Raw genomic sequence first — 22,988 nt, forward strand, 5'->3', positions numbered from 1 at the left:
GGCACTGGAGTTGTATTTATTACATTAATGGAATACTGCGTGTGTACGATAGTCTTGTTGGTGTTCTAGGAAAATCGCAAAAAATATATGTAAAAGCCTTGTTTCCGTATCTATCGGAGTCATGTATTCAGTTTCCAAGTGTTCAGCGACAACCGAATACTATTGATTGTGGTTTGTTTGCCATTGCTTTTGCCACCTCTTTAGCTCGGAATATTTATAAATACATATATAAAATTAATATTCATACATAAAAGTACAAGGCAAAATATCGGGAGAGTTTAGGCTCCATTCACCAGGTGTATAAATTGACATAATAAGTTTATTATATTTGCTGCTACGGAACCCTTTGTGCGCGAGCCCGACTCGCACTTGGCCGGTTTTTTAAATGTATTTTCTGGTCTATGGCAATCTGTTCGAAAACAATAAGCCACTTATTTGGCTGGTCCTGGGTTTTATGTTGTCTTCGAGAGCCAATCAATAGCTGAACTTTCCAGCAAACTGTTTTCTGACTCAGTCTACAAACTTTAGGCGAGACTGGGAATACCTTGTCTTTTCATTCGATTGTACTGTAGTCCACCTTCTTCACTCAAGGCCTGTGCGAGTTCGTTTGCATGGGTCGCTAGTTTCTCCTGGTATTTCAGGCATGCCTGTACTATTTCCTCACGAACAGTGTTTATGCCTAGGTCAAGATACATGATGTATTTGTTGCTAATCCATTGGGGTATACTGATCATGGTTGCTTTACTTTGGAATCTTTCTAGAAATCGCCGTTATTCTAAAATAACTTTTTCTTTTCTTCATCTACTTTGGTGCTAAAAGCTCTATGTTTCTTCGTCTCTGATCCAAGTGCAGACCTAGCTTGGGTAACCTATTTCACGGTGCCTCTATTTGGAATTTGTCCTATTTAAAGTGACAGGCAGTCTTCTAAGATCCCTTCTATCTCTTGAGTTGATTCACCTGAGTTTGTGGTAAGTCAAGTTAATAAATCTGCATTGGAAACGGAACTAGTCCAATCAAAGAACTGAGTCTTGTAACACTTCTTCAGTGTCTGTGCCCGTGGCCAGCAAATCAAACTGCAGGTACTCATAATATGTTCTTTGTAAACCACTGCATGACCTGAAGTTGTCTGTTAATTTGTTCCCTTTGTTTCCCTTTAAATTGTTCCAACAACCAACAGCATAAAACACTTTTTTATTAAACACAAAAAAATCGCATCTTGATTCTAATACCTTCTACAAATAACTTGATACTTCACTCCGCACAAACAATGCATGTAATCCAAAACTAATATTATTGAAAGTGACTTAACGTTAACCTTTAACTATGGACGTCGGGTCTCAGAGGCCCACCCCCTTTTCCGATTTCTTGGTTTAAACACCTTCCCGGCACGTGTTGCTCTCGACCATCTCAGTAGCTTCAGTTTTAACTGTGTCTGGACCGACGAGGCATAAAATCGCGTCTTCCGGCACTTATTACGTGAGAAATGACCATTCAAAATTTTGTCCGGGTCTGGGAGACCCGATGACTATAATTCCCATACAAACATACTTGTATGGATGTGACTTGTCAACTATATTTTTTTTATATTATATTATTATAATCATAAGTAAATTGTTCTAGTTTAAGAATACATAATGGCAGAAAGTATCTGAGTACATCAGCTATATTATTAGCCCAACTATCTAAAGAACATTTCAGGAGTAAGATATTACTTGTAGACGATTCTGCTTTTGAGTTTAGATGTCTTAGAATTCACCATTGCTGCAGATTCCGATTCTGAATGGTGTACATTTTGCCTACTAAAGCTCTCAAAGAAAGATAACACATGCCTGTAGAAATAATTTGTCTTTAGTGTTCTAGGCCACTGTGTATAATTTTAGTAACTTCAACCCTTGTCAATTTTTTTATTTTATGTCCTTCAGAAATTCTGTTCATGTTTTTATGTTACATGGTTATTAATTAGCAAAGAAAAAATATTGCTTTCATTTATTAATGATCGACTGTAATCAAGGAGCCTATATGTGATGGCAAGTCAATTTACACTGAAAAATGTCTAAGTTTTATAAATTTGCAAAAAAATAATTAAATTATGGTTAAAATTTGATAACATTTACTACTAAATCCTTTATTAATAGTTATTAGATATATATCAACTCTTTAATAAATTCAAATTGATTCAGATATGAAAATAAGAAGAATGTTAGATAGGGGTCTGTGAGACCCGACGTCCATGGGAGTGTGATTATTTTTTCACGTCCATAGTTAAAGGTTAAGAAGGGACTTACATGTTTTTTTAATCAGTTTCACTATAAAACATACATCTCTTATCTCTTTTGTGAAAATACATATGGATTATACACTCGACAGCAAATAAATCGCACCACCCGCGACAAGCATTTTCAAACGTATGCATCCCTACTTCCCACCAATATTGGCACCATTTAAAAGCCTAGTTCTAAACTTCATTTTATTAAAGGAAAGGTTTTTACCCCAAAAATGTGTCTTTACAAGGATCCAGAGTCACTTCTTCAAAAAATAGTAGTTACGCTATAGCCATTTTTTATGACTATAAAACTGTTAAGTTGGGATTAATCGCTATCCATCTGTTAAAGAGGACACGTGTGATCATTATTTGGTTTTATACCCATAAAATTTGGTCTAATTAATCCCAGAGGTGAGCCCAAAGTGAGGTCTTTTTTCAAGTCACATTTATGATATATGTAATTCATTTATTAAGAAATTAAATGTGTTTTTCTTTAAGGATATTTATTGGGCTTTCAAATAACACCAATATTGTTGGGGCACCATTATTGTGTCAAAAGAAAATCTTTAAAGTTCGCGTCGCGGGTGGTGCGATTTATTTGCTGTCGAGTGTAGTTAAATTCGACAAAGCACTGCTCATTACTTTCGCTAAGCTTAAATAGTTGTTGGAGCTTTTTAAGCAATTTAATAGGATGGTGTTGTAAGGTGAAATGAAACAACAACTTTATTAGTGCTATAATTTTCATAGGTCATTCGCTCTGCAGTATTTAATTGCTAAAGTTACTTCGCAGAAGCACACATTAATGTACATTGCATCTTAAAATATATATAGATTACTACAAGAGCCGCTGAATTAATCATAATGTAATTGTCAACAATCATAACAATAGACAACATTCTTGATCTCAATGTTTCCAACGCTGTGCAGTCTGGTATTCTTCTCACAGTTCGTTTTTCTTGACCTGCTTCCATACGACTACTTTTTTGTATCTTCCTAGATCTTAAGATGATTTCCTCCATATCTTTTTGATGATTTAATATCAAGTATCTCAAAGATTTTTATAATACATAGCATTAAAAAAGCTAGTGCAATTATCTTCTTGTCAATAAGCCATTGATGCTTCGCCTTTACAAACACTAATTCTTCATTTTCACTTTTTACAAACATTACTCCTTAGTTTCTTCCTAATGTCAAGTCTGCTTCATGATATTCATTGTCTTTATTGGTTAGTTCGGTCTATCACTTGAATGCTTTTTGGGCTCCACCCGTTTTAAAAGTGCACTGATGATTCCCCATTTGACTTTTGTAAAAGCATATTTTTATCGTTTGGCTTATTTGTTTTTATAACATAACTCCTTTTTTTCTATTTATTTTTCAGTCAAAACCTATATATTTAAGTATTCATTTATTTTGTTGAATACTTCCGAAAATCCAATAAGTAGTCATTTCAGTTCATTCCAATTTATTTCCAATTTTTAGGAGTCATTTCATATTTACTTTAATTCTATCCATAATTTTCAGAATCTGGACAAAGCAATCTATTAATTGACTTGCGTCCGTCTTCCAGAAGGAAAATTATTCATGTTATAAGTATTTGCTTCGAGAAAATTGATTTAAGTGAATTGAATTGAACAACAATAATTTATTGTTGTTATAAAGATATCAATTCCAATTTCCACCATGTCATGCCTTACATCCGTCATTGCATTATTCTGCCTAACATCTTGCTCCAATTCTCTTCATGAGAAATTAAAAAAAAGAGGAAAACACTTCGTATTTACTTCAGCGAAACATAGTATCAAGGAATATTAGTTGCTTAGGGTGTGGTTAATTTAAAGTTAACATTAATACTCTGTACGTGCTACTTCATTCATGGTTTGTGTACATTTACGTATTTTACAAATTAATGATGATATTCCTATAAATTTATTTGCTTATGACACCGAAATGAGTTTGAAATAATCAAACTTTGCTTTGCTTTCATTACGAGAAGATAGTGATAGTTGGTGGTATGGTTTCTAGTAGTTATTATTTCTGTGTAATTCACAGGCCTAAACAATTGTTTAAACCAACATATATTTTCTGATCTCTATTTAGTTACTTTGCAAATGGATGATGTGAAATCCTTTGTTCCTTGCATTCATGTAATTTTGTCGATAGTATGGATTTTTATGCAACTGCAGTACGTGCAGCTATTTGTTACTTTGTTTTGACTTTTTAAGTCGCTAAATGAAACAAGCATGCCCTATTCTTTGTGTCTTGCAACATAATAACCGGCATTGGCGGTAGTATTGATTTTTATGCAACTCATAGGTAGGTACCTAGATAGTTCTATGTGTAGACACTATACATATGTACCTAGTCAAATATGGATTTCGTTTCATTGTGAACTGGATATTAACGTAGCATTTAGTTCTATAAGCGTTATAGTGTCAAATTGTTACAGACAATGGGAATAATTAGCAGTGTGTACAAAATTCTACTCAGTATGCTAGCAGGTAGATGAAAAATGTATATACCTTGAAAATAGTTATATAGCTGAAGTGAAAACTTACCCCATCTTCCACTAAGAACGGATGGTTGGTGGAATCCAAAGTTTTTATGGTAAAGTCAATCATTTTCACATGAGTGCTAAGAATCCACTGGTCACTGCAAGGTAGATTACACGACGCGTGCGTACGAGCCTACAGGAAATGGCAGCCAATTAGTTACAGTCTTAATAGAATCCAAACACTTCGAAAGAAAACATTAAATACTCACGCCAAACACAAACAATTTCAGCACGTAAAATGGTGGTAAATTAATTTTTACTGAAGTAATTTATACCATTTACTCGTGCAGAGAAAAACCAGGATGGTGTCACAGACTAAAGACTAGGAAGGTGTTGCCATTTTCCACAACTCATCATCAATCAATACTAGCAGTCGTTCTATCTCTTTCTCACCATGAAGCTACAGATAAAAATGGAGGGCAAAGTTGGGAACAAAACTTGAGTCAAATACCTACTTATATCTATCTCGCTCTCTGTGGCCCTACCTCTCTTTTTAGTGTGAACTGTAGTATTGCTATCTTCTTATTTAAATCTCCTTGTAAATTCTTCGAAATAGCCAATTCACTAACCAAATAAGAAGTTAAATAAATAAATAATTAATATTTGAAACTTAGATTACCTAGTTAACCCTTTTCTTGGCATTGTGCATTTAAAGATACGTTGACCAAAACAAAAATATGGGGGAGAAACCAAAAACTATTTTCAATTTTTTTTTAAATATAATGTTAGCCCAAATACTACAGATTGTGTTACACAGTATAGAATCGCTACAGGCTGCACAGATTTGACAGTAATATGCAAAATGTCAGACCTTTGATAGGCGTCTACGCACCAGCTGATAATTTTTATTAATTTCGGTGTTTTTTTTAAAGAATATTGGTGATTATTTGTAGTAATATGGATAGTAAATAATTTTTTTTGATGATAGTGCTGTTTGTTCATCCCAAAACTTGTATTATTATTCTTGTACGATGCGGATTGTCCGAATGTATCTCTAAATGCACATTGTCAGATACGTAATAATTTACTTTCAATTTTGAATGTATCTTTAAAGACACATTGCCAGGTTCTCGTTGACTTTATTTTATGATTTTTTCATAGATTTTATCACATAAAAAAGGGATATGTTATTAGTTAGTAATATTTAAAGCTGTAAATTATAATAAACTGATATAAGTTTTAATTCATTTACTAAAGAATCGTTATTTTTTGGACAACTTAGTGCTGCAGCAACAAAATCAGGCGCGCAAAATGCTGGTTATGGTTCCAAAATCTCGAACCAGGTCAAAAGTCAGTAGCATTAACACTTCAGCTGATGAATTAGAAGCCGCACTTAGCCTCCTGGTTCTCTTGGGTGGTTATCTTCCTACTCCAACCAACCCAAATCACCCCCAAAATCGAGCAGCCTGTCCAGGCTGCTACATGCTTCTGGTTATAAAGCTGGTGATTGAAGAATTTTAGCCAGTTCGACTGCTGCATAATTTCCCTGAGAGTTCCAGAGAACCATTTCCGCTATCTTGCGTTTCCACTGTAAGTTGGATATCTAATTATCTTCAATCAAAGACGTGAACACAGTTCGGTACCAGTTGGCATCAATACCCCTCGTATTTCTTTAATGGTCTTGCAAGATTCCTATGTGTTCTATCTGCAGTTGCTTCTCCTGGATGGTAAGAGGGGTCTGAGGTTCAGGAGGTACTCCAACGACGCTGATGGAGTGGGTCTCATACATCCAAATGCAGCTATACTTACAAGGCGTTACAGACTTTGAAGTGTTTTTTTTACTTTGTTTTCAGTTTTTTGTAAAAGATATTTATTTTTTATTTTTCAATTATGGAATAACGTAAGGTTTTATAGTTATTTTAATTAAAATAACTAATTTCTACTAACAAATAAACCATGTTTTAATTTACTACAAAGCTGGCAATGTGCACTTAAAGATACATACTATATTTCCAAAACAACATACCTAAGATTTTTTTTCGTATTTTTTACATGATTTTTACTCCTCATAAATCCAATATTTATAGTGTAAATCACAAATATTAACCAAAACCGTCGTTGCCAAGTATAGGGTTAAATAAAAAATCACAAAATTGTCGGCCATTTAGGCTTAATGTGTTGGCGAATCAGGGAATTACAATCCCAATTTCTGAGGTATCGGTAATGTGGCAACATCGGCCGAATCCGGCCCATCATGGCGGTTGTTTACTATGCAGTTGATTTCGTTTGAGATTTTTCAAGGGACCTTATCATTGTTTTGTCTGAAGAAATGGTGCAAAATTGTATAGTGCGTGGTTGCGGTAGTTCGTGTTGTCCTGGAAGTGATATAAAATTCCACGCGTAAGTGTTTATTTCGTGATTTCTGACAGTGGATCATTGTTAACATATTTCTTTGTATTTTCACAGTAATTACTTCCTAAAACGTTTTACCAGTATTTAAACTTATTATTAAATGTTACATATGTCAAGAAAAAGAAGATTTTACATTGAGTTTCATTGACTTTGAGCAAATTTAAAATTTTTGTTTCTATAAGACATTTTGAAGTAGTATGACCATATTGAGGATATATCTGGGACTTTCTGTGGGACCTTACTTATCTAATTTTGCATAATGTTTTCTACGGCCGTTTACTGTAATCAATCCATATCCAAATCCGTCTGTCAACTGCCAAATTAAAATCTGTTTTCTATCAAATATCCACAGTTTTCGATGCCTTTACACTTTCTTAATGTTGTAATTCATCTTAAAACAAAAACATCGAAAACCTTTTTTCATAATCATATTAAGTGCACTTTATCAAGACACACTGTTTAAACGTAAATCAGTCTTTGTCGTCCTGAGAAAAATAAATAAAAGGTTACCCTACTTAGAAAGAGAGAGCCTGCCCACAGAGAGCGAGATAGTGATACATAGGTTGTGCTTCAAGTAGGTATTCTAAGTCTGGCCTCCATTTTTATCTTTAGCTTCATGTTTCTCACTCGCCTTTTTTGTGTTTTTTTTTTGTATCGGAGTATTGATCGTTGAGCTCAGTTGAGCTCACTCAGTTGAGCTAAAGGTGGGTTTTGATGTTAATATAAGACAACACATTAGAAAAATTCACCTTACCAATCAAATTGTTTTGAAATAAAGCATTACAGTACAGTAGTACTAAATTTGGTGAATAATTTTCAACCTCCGTACCTGCGGAACCACTTCGTCCATGGTTAATACTGAGCCCCGATTACGGTAACTTTTATAACGTCTACAATCCAGACGCGTTTCTGATTCTGCGATACGATTGGTCAAAACAGCTGACGTACGCTGTTGAACGACCAATCGTATCGCAGAATCGAGAAGCGTGTCTGGATTGTTGACGTTAAAAATTACCGTAATCGGGGCTCTGATTTAATTCTTAAAAAACAGGCAAAATACAAAACAAAAGGAAGGGGGTTCTACAGCTACAGAATCGTCTAAAAATTAATATTGTAATGTTTTCGAAATTCGAGTTCATTTAATACTACTTTTCTTTGCTACAATGTTATTATTTAAAAAAAAATCTGCCATAGACAATGTGAGCCGACTGTCAAAAATGTCAAATTTTGACAGCCGGCAAAATGGCGAATGTGGCGAACCGGAAGTAAACTTGAACTAAATCGTCGTTTCACAATTCTATATTTTTCACAAATAAAAATTGTTTCTGAACCCAATTTCTAATATACTTTAAACTCAGTGTACTATTAACTCATCAGTGATTCAGTTTAAAATACTAGGATTAAGTTTAAGTGTTCAAATTTTGGATTCCAGTTTGTAAGTAATTTACCTATATTGTCAGCATTCTTTCGAATTTTACCGGCAGTTTCTATTTGTACGCATTAGGTGAAACAGCTTTTTTTCTGCCTTTATACAGACCAGCTGCATCATGTCCAATCAAGAAGAAACTTTACCTGAAGGTTGGGAGGCGCGCAAAAGCCGGAGCACAGGTTATTATTTTAACTTTAGATACTATATGAAAAGCTTTTTCTGCGAGTTAGAGTAACCATTTTTATTTCATGTTGGTTTTCTAGGCTTGACGTACTTTCTGAATAAGCATACTAAAAAGTCTCAGTGGGATAAGCCAGACGGCCCGGCTCCGCTCGTGGATGATCCGGAAGATGATGATTCGGCTCCGAAAGAAGTCCGGTGCAGCCATATTTTGGTGAAGCACGTTGGAAGCCGTCGCCCTTCTTCGTGGCGTGAGCAAGAAATCACACGCTCAATTTATCAGGCAATGGACCTTATCAGAGGTAGGTTTCTAACATAATTATGCTCTGTATTTACTCAACTCAGCGAATGAATAATATTTGTAATAATTCTTTCCTGGATACTATTATCCGAGCCTCTTCAAGTTGAGAGTTAATAGGCAGTAAATACCTACTTTGTTCTGCATAAAAAAATATCTTAGCAACTTATAGAGTTTGTGTGTTATAATAATTCTCGTTAGTCATATAGATATTTCTATAAAATATCTATCCATATTCAATAAATAAATTAAGTAATTTCACTTCCTCTATTTTATTCTGTATAACTCTTTCCAGCGGTTTATGCAATCCTAGCTAGGTCAATTTAGTCCCATGCTTTGAGGTTATTAATTCCATGACCTTCTTCCTATATTTGTTATTGTATTATAATGATCAAGCATTCCCTGATATTAATTTTCATAATATCGAACCAATTACATGTGCTATTTACATTTCTCTTATAACATTTGTTGCATTGCATTATTAAACCAGCTATGCCAGCGACTTCATACTTGTGAAAATAGTTTTTTTGCAATAATACTGTGAATCCTCAATCTTGTGATAAAATTGATAGCCAAGCAAACCATAAATAAGGGTCAAAAACTTAACTAATATGTAAGGGAAATTCAGGAATCTCATAAAATAATAAGTAAGGTTGTAAATGCCAGAAACTTAGGAATTTTTATGATTAAATAAGTCAAATCAATTTGGTTTTATAACAAGGGTTGAAAACATCCTATTGTGTTCATTACAGATTATCGCCAGAAAATCGTGAACAAGGAAGCCACCTTCGAAGAATTGGCCAGGGAGTTCTCCGACTGTTCGTCTGCCAAACGTGATGGTGATTTGGGTTTCTTCAAAAGAGGGCAAATGCAGAAACCATTTGAGGATGAAGCTTTTTCTCTGAAAGTTGGACAGCTAAGCCACCCCACAGAAACTCAATCTGGAGTTCACATCATACTTAGAACTGCTTAGACAGCAGCCTTAAAGTTTTTCTGTATGGTTCTATAATATCCCATATAGTTTTGCGAGCCATTCAGAAAATAATATACAATGTGTGTTTACTCAATTAGATGAGCTTGCATAAAATATAATTACCATTAAAACCACATCACCATCTCCACCTTATATTGTAAGCCTTTGCCAAGCGAAAGTGAAGTTTATATATTACTAGCTTTCCGCCCGCGGCTTCGCGCGCGTGGACCCCTGAACCCTATGTTTTTCCAAAATAAAATTTAGCCTATGTTACTCGTGGATAATGTAGCTTTCGAATGGAGAAAGAATTTTAAAAAACGGGCCAGTAGTTTTTGAGCCTATTCATTACAACCAAACAAACAAACAAAGTTTTCCTCTTTATAATATTAGTGTAGATTGATTAATATAAATTGTATAATTAATTAATGTGTCATCAACATAGATTGCCATGGTTCACATAATTTCCGTGTAAGAATAAGTCTTTAATTCGGCAGGTAATTAGTTGCTGTCCCTTTGATGGGTAATTCAGATTATTTACATTCATCCATTGGGCATTGGATAACTTTACAATGTTTATTACCTACTACCTACAAAATTCTTTCATTTGTCAATAGAATATTAAAATTAAATAAAATATAAATGTAGTTGAAACCTGCACATCATGAATAAATAAACTAAATTTTAAGTCACCTTGTCAGAAAGGTATTCAATCAGAGTTGTTTTTGTGTTTTGCATTTCTCATTTCTCATTTGAGATAAAGCCGTGCCCCGACTGCGTAAACAAGGTCGCAAAATAGTCTGCTTTTCATTTATTCATACATTGCTTATGCATTCAGTAAGACGTTTAATATTTTAGTGGGGCAAGATCTCGTTCATACCAATAACAAAAAGTAATCGAGAAATAGTGGTGACATGGAAGTCTACTATAATGGGCGTATAATGCGAAATTAAATGTCTTTTAATCAGTTTATCTCTTAGCGAAAAACAATTACAAAATTGATCCTGATCTTACATCCAATGAAGTTTTTCCTAATGCAAAGTTAATGCCAAGCTGTAAAAAATATTGACTATATTAACTCATGGTTTTTCATTGTTTATGTATGTACGTACGTACAAAAAAACTTATATTTGGAATGGTACTGTTGTGTTTAATATAATAAAAATCTTGAATCTTACAGATAACACTATGATTTTTGTTTGCTCATTGTTTCTCTTCAATAATGGTCTATGAATGTTAAAATCTAATTCCATTTACTTATATTATTATGATGATGTAATGTGACGCCATCGGTTCAATAATACAGGATATATGGAAAGGTGGTTTGAGGAAACTTTCGGAAAATATAATTCATGCTTTTGAATTAAAAACATCTTAGAAAATGCAGCATTATTTTTCATATTAATTCATGTTGTGCATGATGTGGTACCATCACCCGAATTAGTGAAAAAAACTTGATCTAGTATACAAAGTAAGTGTTAGTCCTCACATCTCGAATTATGTTGTGTACTTATGGCGTGTTAGGGTTTACATTATTTTATTTTATTTAGGCAAGTGGCATTCTGTATTCTAAAAAAATTAAATTTATTAATTAATGAAAAGTAAACTTTTAATATTTCTCTGACGCATTGATTGGGGTTTTCAAAACCCTATTAAAATTGACTTGATCTAAGTTCATTCCTAATTCATAAAAGTGTTTTTCATACATATAATTATGTTTTTAATATTTATTTCTACGAAAATTAATAATATGCAGATGGTAGAGGTAACTTAAATATTATTACGTTCTTTAAGAAAATTTTTATAAACTTTTTTATTAAACACATTTACAATATTCAAAGGTAAACCATACCATACTTCGACCATGACTTGGACGGCATACCATTATGGTTAGATACACCTTTCTATATTGTTTTAGTATTCGGGCTTTTGACTTAAAATAAGTAGTTTGTAGATTTAATGTATTAAATCCAAGTATCAATGAACATTAATGAAGTTGCCAAGTTGAAAAAATTGTTATATTTATGAAAGTTACAGTCTGATCATTATTCTAAAAGTGTTATTCGCGTTAGAAACAAAGTGTTTGGCCAATGCACAGTAAATTTGACTGGACTGCTCCTAATGAACCTAAATCCTTTTTTTTAACCGACTTAAAAAAAAGGAGGAGGTTCTCAATTCAAGTTTAAGTTTTTTTTACACGTTACATTCCAACTGAATTTAGATAACCATTGTTTTAGAATAATGAAAGTTATGAGAGCAAACTAAATACTCAAAAATTGCTCTATGAAGTAAAAGACCTTACCCGGAGCCATAATTAAAATTATGTAGAATTACTGTATCCTATAGACAGAACATTGATTACAACATAATATTCAGTCCATGTCATAAAGTTATAATACATCAATGTATATTTCAACCGTTCTTATAAGATCGTGGTTTTGCTTAATACATTTTCATTATTGTGTAATTTTTGTTTTATTTTAATCTTTAGAAAAATTTACAGATCCATGCTTCATTAGATGTTCAAATGTCTGCCTATGCTTTCAAGTGCTTCTTCCAAAAAATAAAACTGTACAACCACGGTAGTAGAAGTCCATTGGTTAGCTTTTATTCGAACCATACTCTGGAATGAAGTCTCCCCTGGACGTGAGCGTAAACTGTCGTAGCGCCCCTGACTCCCGACAGTGAATCCATAGGTATTTTATTTAATAATTTAAAAAATAACTAGGATTTGTTAGTGTTCTATAACGGAATACACCCCTAATCTGCGATTTTATTACATACTAGCGGCCGCCCGCGACTTCGTACGCGTGGATCCCGTTTTACCCCCTTCATCTATCTTACGCGCTTTAGATTTTTTCATACAAATGTTTTTTCCCGCTAACTCCCGTTCCCGTGGGAATTTTGCAATATCCTGTTGTAACTAAGTTTTAACCCTCGCTGTACGAGGTGGGGTGTGACACCCCAGTCCTTTAAAAATTACTAAGGCATGCCAAATTTCAAGCGTTTAAATTGAGCGGTTTAGATTTTTCATACAAAAGGATTTTCCAGCGAAATCCCGTTCCCGTGGGAATTTCTGGAATTCCTTGTTGTAACTAAGCTTTAAGTTTACTCAGGTACCTACATGCCAAATTTCAAGCGTCTAACTTAAGCGGTTTAGATTTTTCATACAAAAGGATTTTCCCGCTAATTCCTGTTCCCGTGGGAATTCCTAAGTATACTATAACCTGCCCAGGAGTATGAAGAATAATTGTACCAAGTTTCGTTAAAATCCGTCGAGTAGTTTTTGTTTCTATTAGGAACATACGGACGGACAGACAGACAGACAACAATTTTACTGATTGCATCTTGGCATCAGTATCGTTCACTAATCACCCCTGATAGTTATTTTATATTTCATGCAGAATTGACCTCTCTACAGATTTATTATAAGTAAGTATAGATTACATTTTTCGCACTAAAATTGCTGAATCCCCATTCCTATTATATTACATGAAATTACTTATGTGGCACTGCACCTAGTTACTTAGTGGCATTTTCTTTGTGGGCACAGCATCTAAATAAATATTAAGTAAATACTTAGATAGTGCGATAGGTACAATAACTTGGTATGTAGTTGGTAGGTATACCTATTACATCTAATCTGTGCATTGAAAACTTCCCTGACGTCAATAGGGGATCGCATCTAAATAAACTGGATAATTGAACGAGGGGAGTTAACTGCTAGCCTCGAGTGTCTACCACGGCCGCTCCAAGCTGGGACATCCGCCCTCAGATGGCTACGTAACATCGCATGTTTGATATTAGATAAACTATTGCAATCGATTTATGCACGCAAAGCCCATTTTCTACAATTACCCTAAGGGTAGGCACACATTATTACATGAGCACTCAACAATGCGGTAATCAAGTAGAACCTATATGACTTTATGCCAAGCCAAACCAACGCGATCATACGCGAAAAATAAATGCATTGATCGCCATCGCACGCCTGCTGGTCGCGTTGGTTTGGCTGAACCTTAGTCTTACAGGTTCTACTTGCCTAACGCATTGTTGAGTGCTCATGTAATAATGTGTGCCTACGGGAAAATGACTAGCAATTTTACAGTGCAGATAAATTATCATGAAGTAGGTACTAAGTGAGTCCGTGATTCTGAAATTGCTGATCTTACGGATTCGACAGCAGTTAGCTAAAAAGATTTACTTTTACATATTGCTTTTGGTTAAAATTACCTTAAATTCCATTATCCTACTAATATTATAAAACTGCGAAAGTGTTTATGGATGTCTGGATGTTAACATGTTTGTTACTCTTTCACGCAAAAACTACGGAACGGATTTTGACGAAACATTACAGTAATATTGTTTATAACCCAGAATAACTGAAGCCGGTGAAGCCGCGGGAAAAAGCTAGTTGATTCATAATTTTTTGTACAACTTGCATGTTTTTAAAATGGTCCTAGGCGGGCATAGGGCTGTGTAACGTCTTGGCCGTGATGTGAAAAATGTGGGCGTTGGCTTTTTGTGTTTAATTCTACTGGCCTATAATTCTATTAGTAGAATTATAGGCCAGTAGAATTAAACACAAAAATGAATCAAATCGGAAATAATTCCTAAAAAAGATGTTTTTGCTTTAATGGCTTCATTGGTTGCCTAAAGACTCCTAGGTTTTCGACTTCGACGGAGTTGTGCTTAAGTGGTGGGGGCCCCCGATAGGGGCGTTTTTTCGGTTTTCCGGTTATACCTACCGCGTAAAGGACTTACCCTATCGAAAAGTGGTCTTCATGACGGTTGAAGGGCACTTAATCCTGCATTAAATAAGACCAAATTCGTATGTTTTGGACAAACCGTTGTTCTCGTGCTTATCTTCGACAAAGTAGAAAATGTACGTATAATTAATAGCCCTCTCTACGTCCAATAAGTTGCTCGCTACCCGCAGGCTCCCAAGCCTTGTAAAGGGCCGTCTTAACCAGCGTATCCCTGTCAAGTCTCGCGAGTTGGATTCGCCTATCCTTGTTCGTCCCAGCCGATCTTTAGCTACTTACGGTTGCTGCACCTCTTACTTGCACACTCCTGAACGACTCTGTGTTATCTACTATGGCTGCCCCTCTTCCTTGTATCCTCCTGTACGACTGCATTGCTTGTCCGTATGCCTGGTCAAAGGTTCTTAAGGAAGGAACTAATTACTTACTTAGCTCGAATATACGAGTAGGTATACCTAATCACCTCCAACTGCCAGAACAGAAAAGTAAGATTGTGGGTAAGATGATGCAATGGTAGCTAGCCAGGCGGACTTAGATCAAGCCCCACCACCAACCAAACCGAACAGAAAGATCCCCACTGGGGATCGATCCCAGTTGCCAAGCATCAGAGGGTGACAGTCGCGCAGATTATTAGGTACTCACTGGCGCATCTGCATGAAAAGGACGGTCATGAATATCGTCTGAAGTAGGTGATCTTATCAGTGAACCACAGAGTCTTTAGGAGAGCTGTTTTGAAAAATAAATTCTTGCTTACTGTAGATACTTGATGTTGAATTATGTTACCTTGTGACTATTAGCTGCTATCAAATCACCGTCAAGCAATTTGTCAATAAAGATAATTTGTTGAAGAACAATCTAGAGGTACGAGTAGCATGTGGGGGATGCCCCTCGCAACACAACATCCCGCTCTTATGGCTTGAGCTCAGATTGAACAACTAAAGTGCACTTATATACTTAGTTATGTACATACTAGTAAATATTTGCCTATTGTTTCTTTTTCTAAGACTAAAAATACAGTACCTATTGTGCGCGTTCGTAGGTAGGTACTTTTTCCTAATGGGTAGTGCTAGGTACCTACTTACTTTGGCTAAGTGGTGGAAACTTCTGCAGCGTCTGCGCCAGAGGTTGCTGGTTCAAAATCGCGCATCTACAATTTTTATATGTGTATAATAAAGTAAGTTAAATTACGTACAACCTAAAACCTGTTGTGGTGTAGGATTTTTCTACGTGAATTGAGTTCCGTCAACAGGACCTAAGTAGACCTGCTGATAAACAACTGTGACCGGGGTGGCACGGCCCAATGATAGTTAATAGTAGGTACTAAACTCATGCACGGCTATGAATCGCAACCCGCACTCGCAACTTTTATTGTTGTGACAAGAAACTAAGCAAACAGTAACATAAAAACATAGGTACCTACTTAACGTATACCTACATAAAAACAAAATACCTAACTGCTTACCTAAGTTAACTGTCTGGTTGGCTAACTTAAAGATTGAGGGTTACCTCAAGCACGTACCGAAGTTACACAACCCCATAAAATGGGTGACGTTGCTTCCAACAAAATTTATTTTCCTGTGTATTAAATTGTATCTTGGGCTGCATCAGGTTTGAACCTTGGAAGTGATCATCTCGTTAATTTATCCTCACGTTTGTAGGCTAAGGTTACTGCGCAGTAAGGACAGTCCTACGAGATGGTTCTGCTATAGTCAAGTCATACCTTCTTTGTGTAAAGAGAAAACTAACTATGATGTTTCAGCACTGTTAGAATAATACTGGTAGGTACTTAGTCTAAAACCCGCACAAAATAGAGCTAACGTAGTTAATAACAGTAAAAGATTATGCAGTTACAATACTCCCTTTCTAAACTAAGTACACCATTTATTTTCATGAGTTTATAAAACTAAAATGGTGTGTGAAAAGCCCTCAATAAGATTTTCTTTAATGACATCATTGATAGTGTAATACGCAAATCATTTCGTCATATTATTATAGGTCGTGTGATCGTGTCACATTCCACCATTATGACACGGATTATGATACGTATAATATACGTGACATAAATATAACTGTAAGAGTAACTAAGTAAGTAAATAGATTACGGTAGGTATTTTTACAAAAACTTTATCTTGTTACCATTTTGTGTACAAAGAAAGAAAAACAATGTGGATTTTTTCCGGAACAAAAAGTTGATTAAGTTCAGAAGAAACGATATGTTTATCTGTGACCCATTTCAATGTGCCCAGTCATTGACGCAAGTAATTGAGTAACAGTAAATAAAAATCTATTTTTTACAACCATTCTAACGCTTACTTAGTTAATCTATACTTATAATAAATCTGTAGAGAGGTCAATTCTGTACATGAAATATATTTTCAAAATAACTATCAGGGGGTGATTAGTGATCGATACTGATGCCAAAAATGCAATCAGTAAAATTTTTGTCTATCTGTCTGTATGTTCCTTAAAGAAACAAAAACTACTCGACGGATTTTAACGAAACTTGGTACAATTATTCTTCGTACTCCTGGGCAAGTTATAGTATACTTATGAATTCCCACGCGAACGGGAATTAGCGGGAAAATCCTTTTGTATGAAAAATCTAAACCGCTTAAGTTAGACGCTTGAAATTTGGCATGCAGGTATCTTAGTAAAGTTAAAGCTTAGTTACAACAGGATATTGCAAAATTCCCACGGGAACGGGAGTTAGCGGGAAAACACATTTGTATGAAAAAATCTAAACCGCGTAAGATAGATGAAGGGGGTAAAACGGGATCCACGCGTACGAAGTCGCGGGCGGCCGATAGCTTAGAATAAAATTAGGTAAAAATATAATGGCATGCATGCATGCAGCATGTCATCTCACGAACATCAGAAGCAGGAATGCGTTAAACCTGAAAATTTTCATGAAAGCTTTTTCAATTTTCTCTTCTGGGTTTTATTTCTTACATGAATATTCGTGGTCGGAATACATTTCGCCGTGTCTGAAAGCTCCCTACTGAAGCGGAGAGCACATGAATGTAGGTGACTTTGGCGGAGTGAAATGAAAACTTTATGCAGGTTCATAAAACTGGCTCGTACTCGTATTTCCACTATTTTACTTGTCTATTTTGGTGGAAAGGCAACTTAGGCAACCTCATAAAGTTAGCAGGAAGCGCGGTTGCAGGCTATCAATCAAAGGAAATCATTGAGGAAGGCCTATGTTCAGCAGTGGACGTCCTGTGGCTGAGATTAACTATGATGGATGATGACTTTATGTAAGTATTTTATTTAAGTGTGCAATGAACCTAAGCTATAGCCAAGCCACAATCAAGAATGAGGTCTTTTGTGAGATGTCTCGTCAAAATATTTTTGATAAATAGAGTGAAGTTTCTCCATATACCTCTCTTATGTTGCCAATGTCAAAAATGACCCATTATGTTTATGTTTGACTGATTGTGACGCACACTGGTATCACGCACCTTATCGGTAACCTTGTGGAGAGTTCACTGACTGTCTTGAGCTGCCCCACAAAATAGTGTGTTACTAAAGTAACATTTGAATAGTCTTTGAATACATAAATAATAACCAAAAAACGCAGCACTTTGCCGACTTGGTAAGCAAGGAAAATAATAATGTAGGTAAAGCAGAGATTCAGTGGCCTTATTTAATGGGACTCTCTAAGTTCTTTTCTTCAGGAAATGCACACCCACTTTCCCGGGGGAACCAGTGCATCGGTTATGTGAGGCTCTCCCTGCCAGATGGGCAGCACTTATTTACTAAAACCTGACTGACGGTGTCCTCCCAAACTCTTTGGGACGCAACTGCGAATTATTGTCTGAGCTAGACGGCCTAGACATTATGAGATGCGATGGTAGTGCCATATTCATTGGAACTGGTTGAGGATCGGACTGGTATCAAATCTGATGAATGTCCGCCACTGAATGAAAGCTATTCGTTTGAGTCGGACCTGAGGGCCTAGTGTGAGCTTACATCAAAAGCGCTCACTAGTGAGTGTATAAAAATGACACGGATTGTGCAGCGCCCCTAGCGGAAACGATCAAGAATTAAAATTTTCGTTAGATGTAAACTCACACTCAGCCCACTGGTCTCTCGATTGAAACCAGGAAAACTTATAGACAATCAAAGATAGGCGCCTCATATTATCTTCAGGTCAAAGACATGAATACAAAGAATAGACACGGAATAAAAACACTTAAGATTTATTGATCGAGGTGACCCAATAAAAGTACGATACGAGCTCTGATTGCTGTACAAGTATACCCGTATACTTAATTAAATATTACTTACACTTACGTATAGTGGCGAGTTCCTTAAAGGCGAGAAAAGGCACACTGTGCACGTAATCTGGTCTACATTTTTAATTGAAGTCGGTAATAAATGTCAATTTATTTTTATGCAGTTACTTACCTTACTTTCTGCATTTTTTACTGGCTGCTAGTTTTAACTTCGGCGATTGTCATATCCAAAATAATGTAATGTAATTTTAATGTAAGGTACTTATGTGACTTGATGACGCAGAGAGATGCCATGAATGTAGAGCGTCCAAGATTTGATTCCCATTTCCAGTCTAGAACCTCGTTCCCATCGCTGCAACTCCTATGAAGCCAGGATTTGCAGCTTGACCGCCTACAAAAACCCAACCAGTGTAGGTGAAGTTTGTGCCGGGGGAAAGTTAAACTGTCATTGGACCCGCAACGAAATTAATCAGCACAAGACGTCCCACCATTTTCCCAGAAAATTACAATTTCTAGAAAAGTAGTGTAGAACCTTACTTACATACCATATGTTCGGAACTTTGATACATAACTGTTCTGTAGTCCTTAAAATAACACCTGCATATGATGTTCTAGGATACGCGATTCATAGTTATTTAATTTTTTAGCGTTAAGAGTTGAAAATTATAAATAACTTGAAAAAATCGAACTGCCTAAGGCGTGGGTTCAATTCTCACCTTAGGCAGATCGATTTTTTCAAGTTATTTGTTAATACGCGAATCATATTCACAAAATGTACAAGCAGGCTTATCATAACTCATCCACCACTGTAATAAAACACGTTTAACCGCGTCGTTGTATTGATTTCCCCGCTCCAATCTGTTTATATCCCCGTATTCAATTACGCCTATTTTAGTCTTCGTTATAGATGTAAATGGTACAACTGTCCTGTGTTGTTTCTACGATTGCTAACCTAACAGACATATCGATTAGTCCTTTGTGTTTGATTTAATATTAGGTAGTCAGGCTGGATGGACTGAATATTTCAGTTGTCAAAGGCTTTCGAGGAGTACAATGCCTTGGGCTAAAACAGAATTATATAAGGGAATTCTCCAATGGAAATTTAAAGCAAACAACATTTTTAGCTCCAGGCAAAGTTACATAAATAGTTTTAGTAGGAGAATACATTATTACTGTAGCTCATAATTAAGCCTGAAAGTTAAAGGCACCTGAAAATTCACTATGAATAGCACTGTGAATTGCGCCGAGTTATAATATCCTTCACAATGACTTAGTAGATGGTGAGAAGCCGCGCGTCTATACAATGATTATATTTAAACGAAGATACAGGTACTTAGGTTTATACTTTATATGTACTTGAAGCCAATACCAACAGACTTATGCCTAGTAACTGCTCGTAATTAATTGAACTAATTCATTTTTCTAATCATTGTCATGAAAAGTATTCAGGTATACCAGGGTCGAACAATATTTTTTTAATTAAAACACTTCTGTTAAAGACTGAACATTCTTTCAGTCTATTTATTGTGCCTAAGTCACATAATAATACGCAAGATCTAATTTTCGCTGTCTTTTCCGCAACTGCATGCATGCTGTCGAGGTCACGCTCTCCCAGAGGCAATCTAGTAGCCAGGCACTATCGCCAGAGACCAAAGAATATAATTTAGGTACTGTTATACCTACTCAACAACCTAGAACATAGAACATGATAATTATAATACCTACTAATTAACTTACCGCAGATCGACCCTAACCACACCTTCGTGAGTCACAAGGCGCACTTGACTGCCATGATAGGTAACTACATAATGTATAATTAATTGTTTATTTTTACTTTTTTGACTCATAAGTGACCCATGTATTTAAATTATTTAAATTTAGAGATAGAAGTCAACCTTTTATTAATCTTTTCTCAATCAATAGGTTTCAAGAGAAAAACTTGTGCTACGGTCACCAGGCCCCACCCCTGGAGTGAATGGCGTGTGTTATAGTATGGATTAGAAGCCAGTTTAAGATTAACTAGATCTAGACAATCTAGAGTATAAATAGAGTGTCTGTCTCCAAAGTAATGTTCAATAAGTATTGATCAACAGACTTTATTGAGCGTAGATTTCTTGATTACCTTTTTAATAACCCTTTGTCTTCATATTAAATTGAGATTCGATAACGTTGCTAATCACGTCGCTCTAGAATAAATGATCTAAATGTGTTTTTTCTAGAGCCTTATTAGCAGTTAATTACGTCTGACGGAGTAAATACAACGCAAAAGATACTTAGAGATTAAAATGTTAGAGAATTTAAATCAATCTGTATGAATACAGGGTAAAGTAAAATTTCCTTTCCTATTTCTGACCAAATGAAGCTTAAGTAATTGATGAAGCTCTACTTTCTTCACTCAGTTACTTTCAGTTACGTATTTTTCAATACAATAATTAAGTAAGTATGCCTCTATAAGTAACTCAGAAGAGGTTTTATAACAATCTAGTTATTTTAAAACACATTTTAAACTTTTTGTTTGGCTAACTTACGTGTCTGGCGTGAATAATCTTTTCACGACGTTTTTAGGCGCATCTCGCTTGCTAATGGCCGTGCTTCTGCAGTTGTTTTGAGTGTTGTCACCTCATTAGACCGTGCAACAGAATGACAGCTAAGAGCTCTAAATTGTCCACAATTACCAAACGTTAACTCTAACTACAAATGCTTGTAATTTGAACATAATACTGACACGTAAATGCAAGTTATTCATCTACCCGCATTGTAGAGTCACATTCATCTGACCGTCACTTAAATGTATCTAATGATTTAAGTGCACGTATTTTTACCTTGTTTACATCGGCGATGCACGATGCACTGATAATACCTTCCTGCTTTTAGGTACCTAACACAGCCATTCATTAGTCATTCATTCATTACATAAACTGGTATAAAGGTACAAGGTGTAATTAGGCTTAACGATGTCCACAGTAGTACCTACACTCGTATAAACAGCGCAAAATGTCCTCAGGCGGAATTTGTCACTTGTCACTTAAATCCATTGCAATTTAATACACAAACATAAATCCGCAGTATGTTGGTAATGCATAATGTATTTGAATAAAGTTATGTGCAGGTAAGATTTAAAAATAAATGTTTATTTTAATACCGAACAGTTTTCTGTCTGGTCTGGGTTTCTAACGCCCGTATTCACAAACGAGGCTTGCTTAAGTGAAGCAGCAAATCGAACGCACAGCGTTGAAAAGAGCTCTGTTATTGGTTCATGTGTGACCCAGTGCATCCACGTGCACTGTGAGACCTCATAGTAATGTTTGTGAATACGGGCGTAAAAGTGATTCTGTTTGGAAAGCTGACAACTGCTATTGTAGGTACAATTCTTCGAGGCATCAAATATTTGGTTAAATCAGGTTGGTGTAACTATATGTTTTTGGAATAAAAACACGTTAACGGCTAAAATTAGCCGTCCTTTATTGATCTCCAGGCAGATCGATCCATATTAAAGCGGCCTTCTTACCGCACGTGCACTTCTGCGTTGCAACGTGCTCATCCATATGCTTTGGCTTGCTAATCCGACTACGGCGGCATCCTTCATTCTCCTTGAGACCACCCCACTTTAGCAGAGGACAAAAACACATCCATATTTCAGAAGTATTGGTTGCTCATGATCGCATTGATATTATTAGAACAAAAAGACACACGAACTTTTCACACGTAGCTAACTTAGTACTAATTTACTGAAGAAGACTACGCTTATGCACTTAGGTATACGTAGGTACAATAAAAGATGACATTACATGTTTTTTTTAATAGACTTGGTTTATAATCATTTCAATCTTACATATAACTTTAGACAGCTATTTCAGTAATTCCACCTCACAACTTCAGCTAACTGAAACTTTCGGGAGATAATAATTTTCGACACCCCAATGCTGCCGATTCATCCCTTGTAA

At 35.6% G+C, this 22,988-nt stretch overlaps 2 protein-coding genes across 4 annotated transcripts in view; one reads left to right on the top strand and one right to left on the bottom strand.

Moving 5' to 3' along the window:
- The window catches only part of LOC114361784 (chromatin modification-related protein eaf-1), an 82,563-nt gene that overhangs the window by 20,271 nt on the left and 39,304 nt on the right, over positions 1–22,988 (bottom strand). The window lies entirely within an intron of this gene.
- On the top strand, positions 8,398–12,510 carry LOC114361786 (putative peptidyl-prolyl cis-trans isomerase dodo). Of its 3 annotated transcripts, XR_003656624.1 has the most exons (5): positions 8,398–8,601; positions 8,702–8,774; positions 8,859–9,077; positions 9,826–10,240; positions 10,442–12,510. XR_003656624.1 is itself a non-coding variant. In XM_028316966.1 (4 exons), the coding sequence occupies exons 2-4, from the start codon at positions 8,714–8,716 to the stop codon at positions 10,044–10,046; spliced, it is 501 nt and encodes a 166-aa protein (XP_028172767.1). In that variant the 5' UTR covers positions 8,398–8,601; positions 8,671–8,713; the 3' UTR covers positions 10,047–10,094. The 3 variants fall into 3 exon arrangements, 2 of the variants coding, with proteins under 2 accessions (XP_028172767.1, XP_028172765.1); XM_028316966.1 differs by lacking the exon at positions 10,442–12,510 and having other exon boundaries at positions 8,671–8,774; positions 9,826–10,094; XM_028316964.1 differs by lacking the exon at positions 10,442–12,510 and having other exon boundaries at positions 8,680–8,774; positions 9,826–10,094.

This window comes from Ostrinia furnacalis, unplaced genomic scaffold (assembly GCF_004193835.3).
Source record: "Ostrinia furnacalis isolate ACB-3 unplaced genomic scaffold, ASM419383v2 OfSCF6000, whole genome shotgun sequence".
Taxonomy (NCBI): domain Eukaryota; kingdom Metazoa; phylum Arthropoda; class Insecta; order Lepidoptera; family Crambidae; genus Ostrinia; species Ostrinia furnacalis.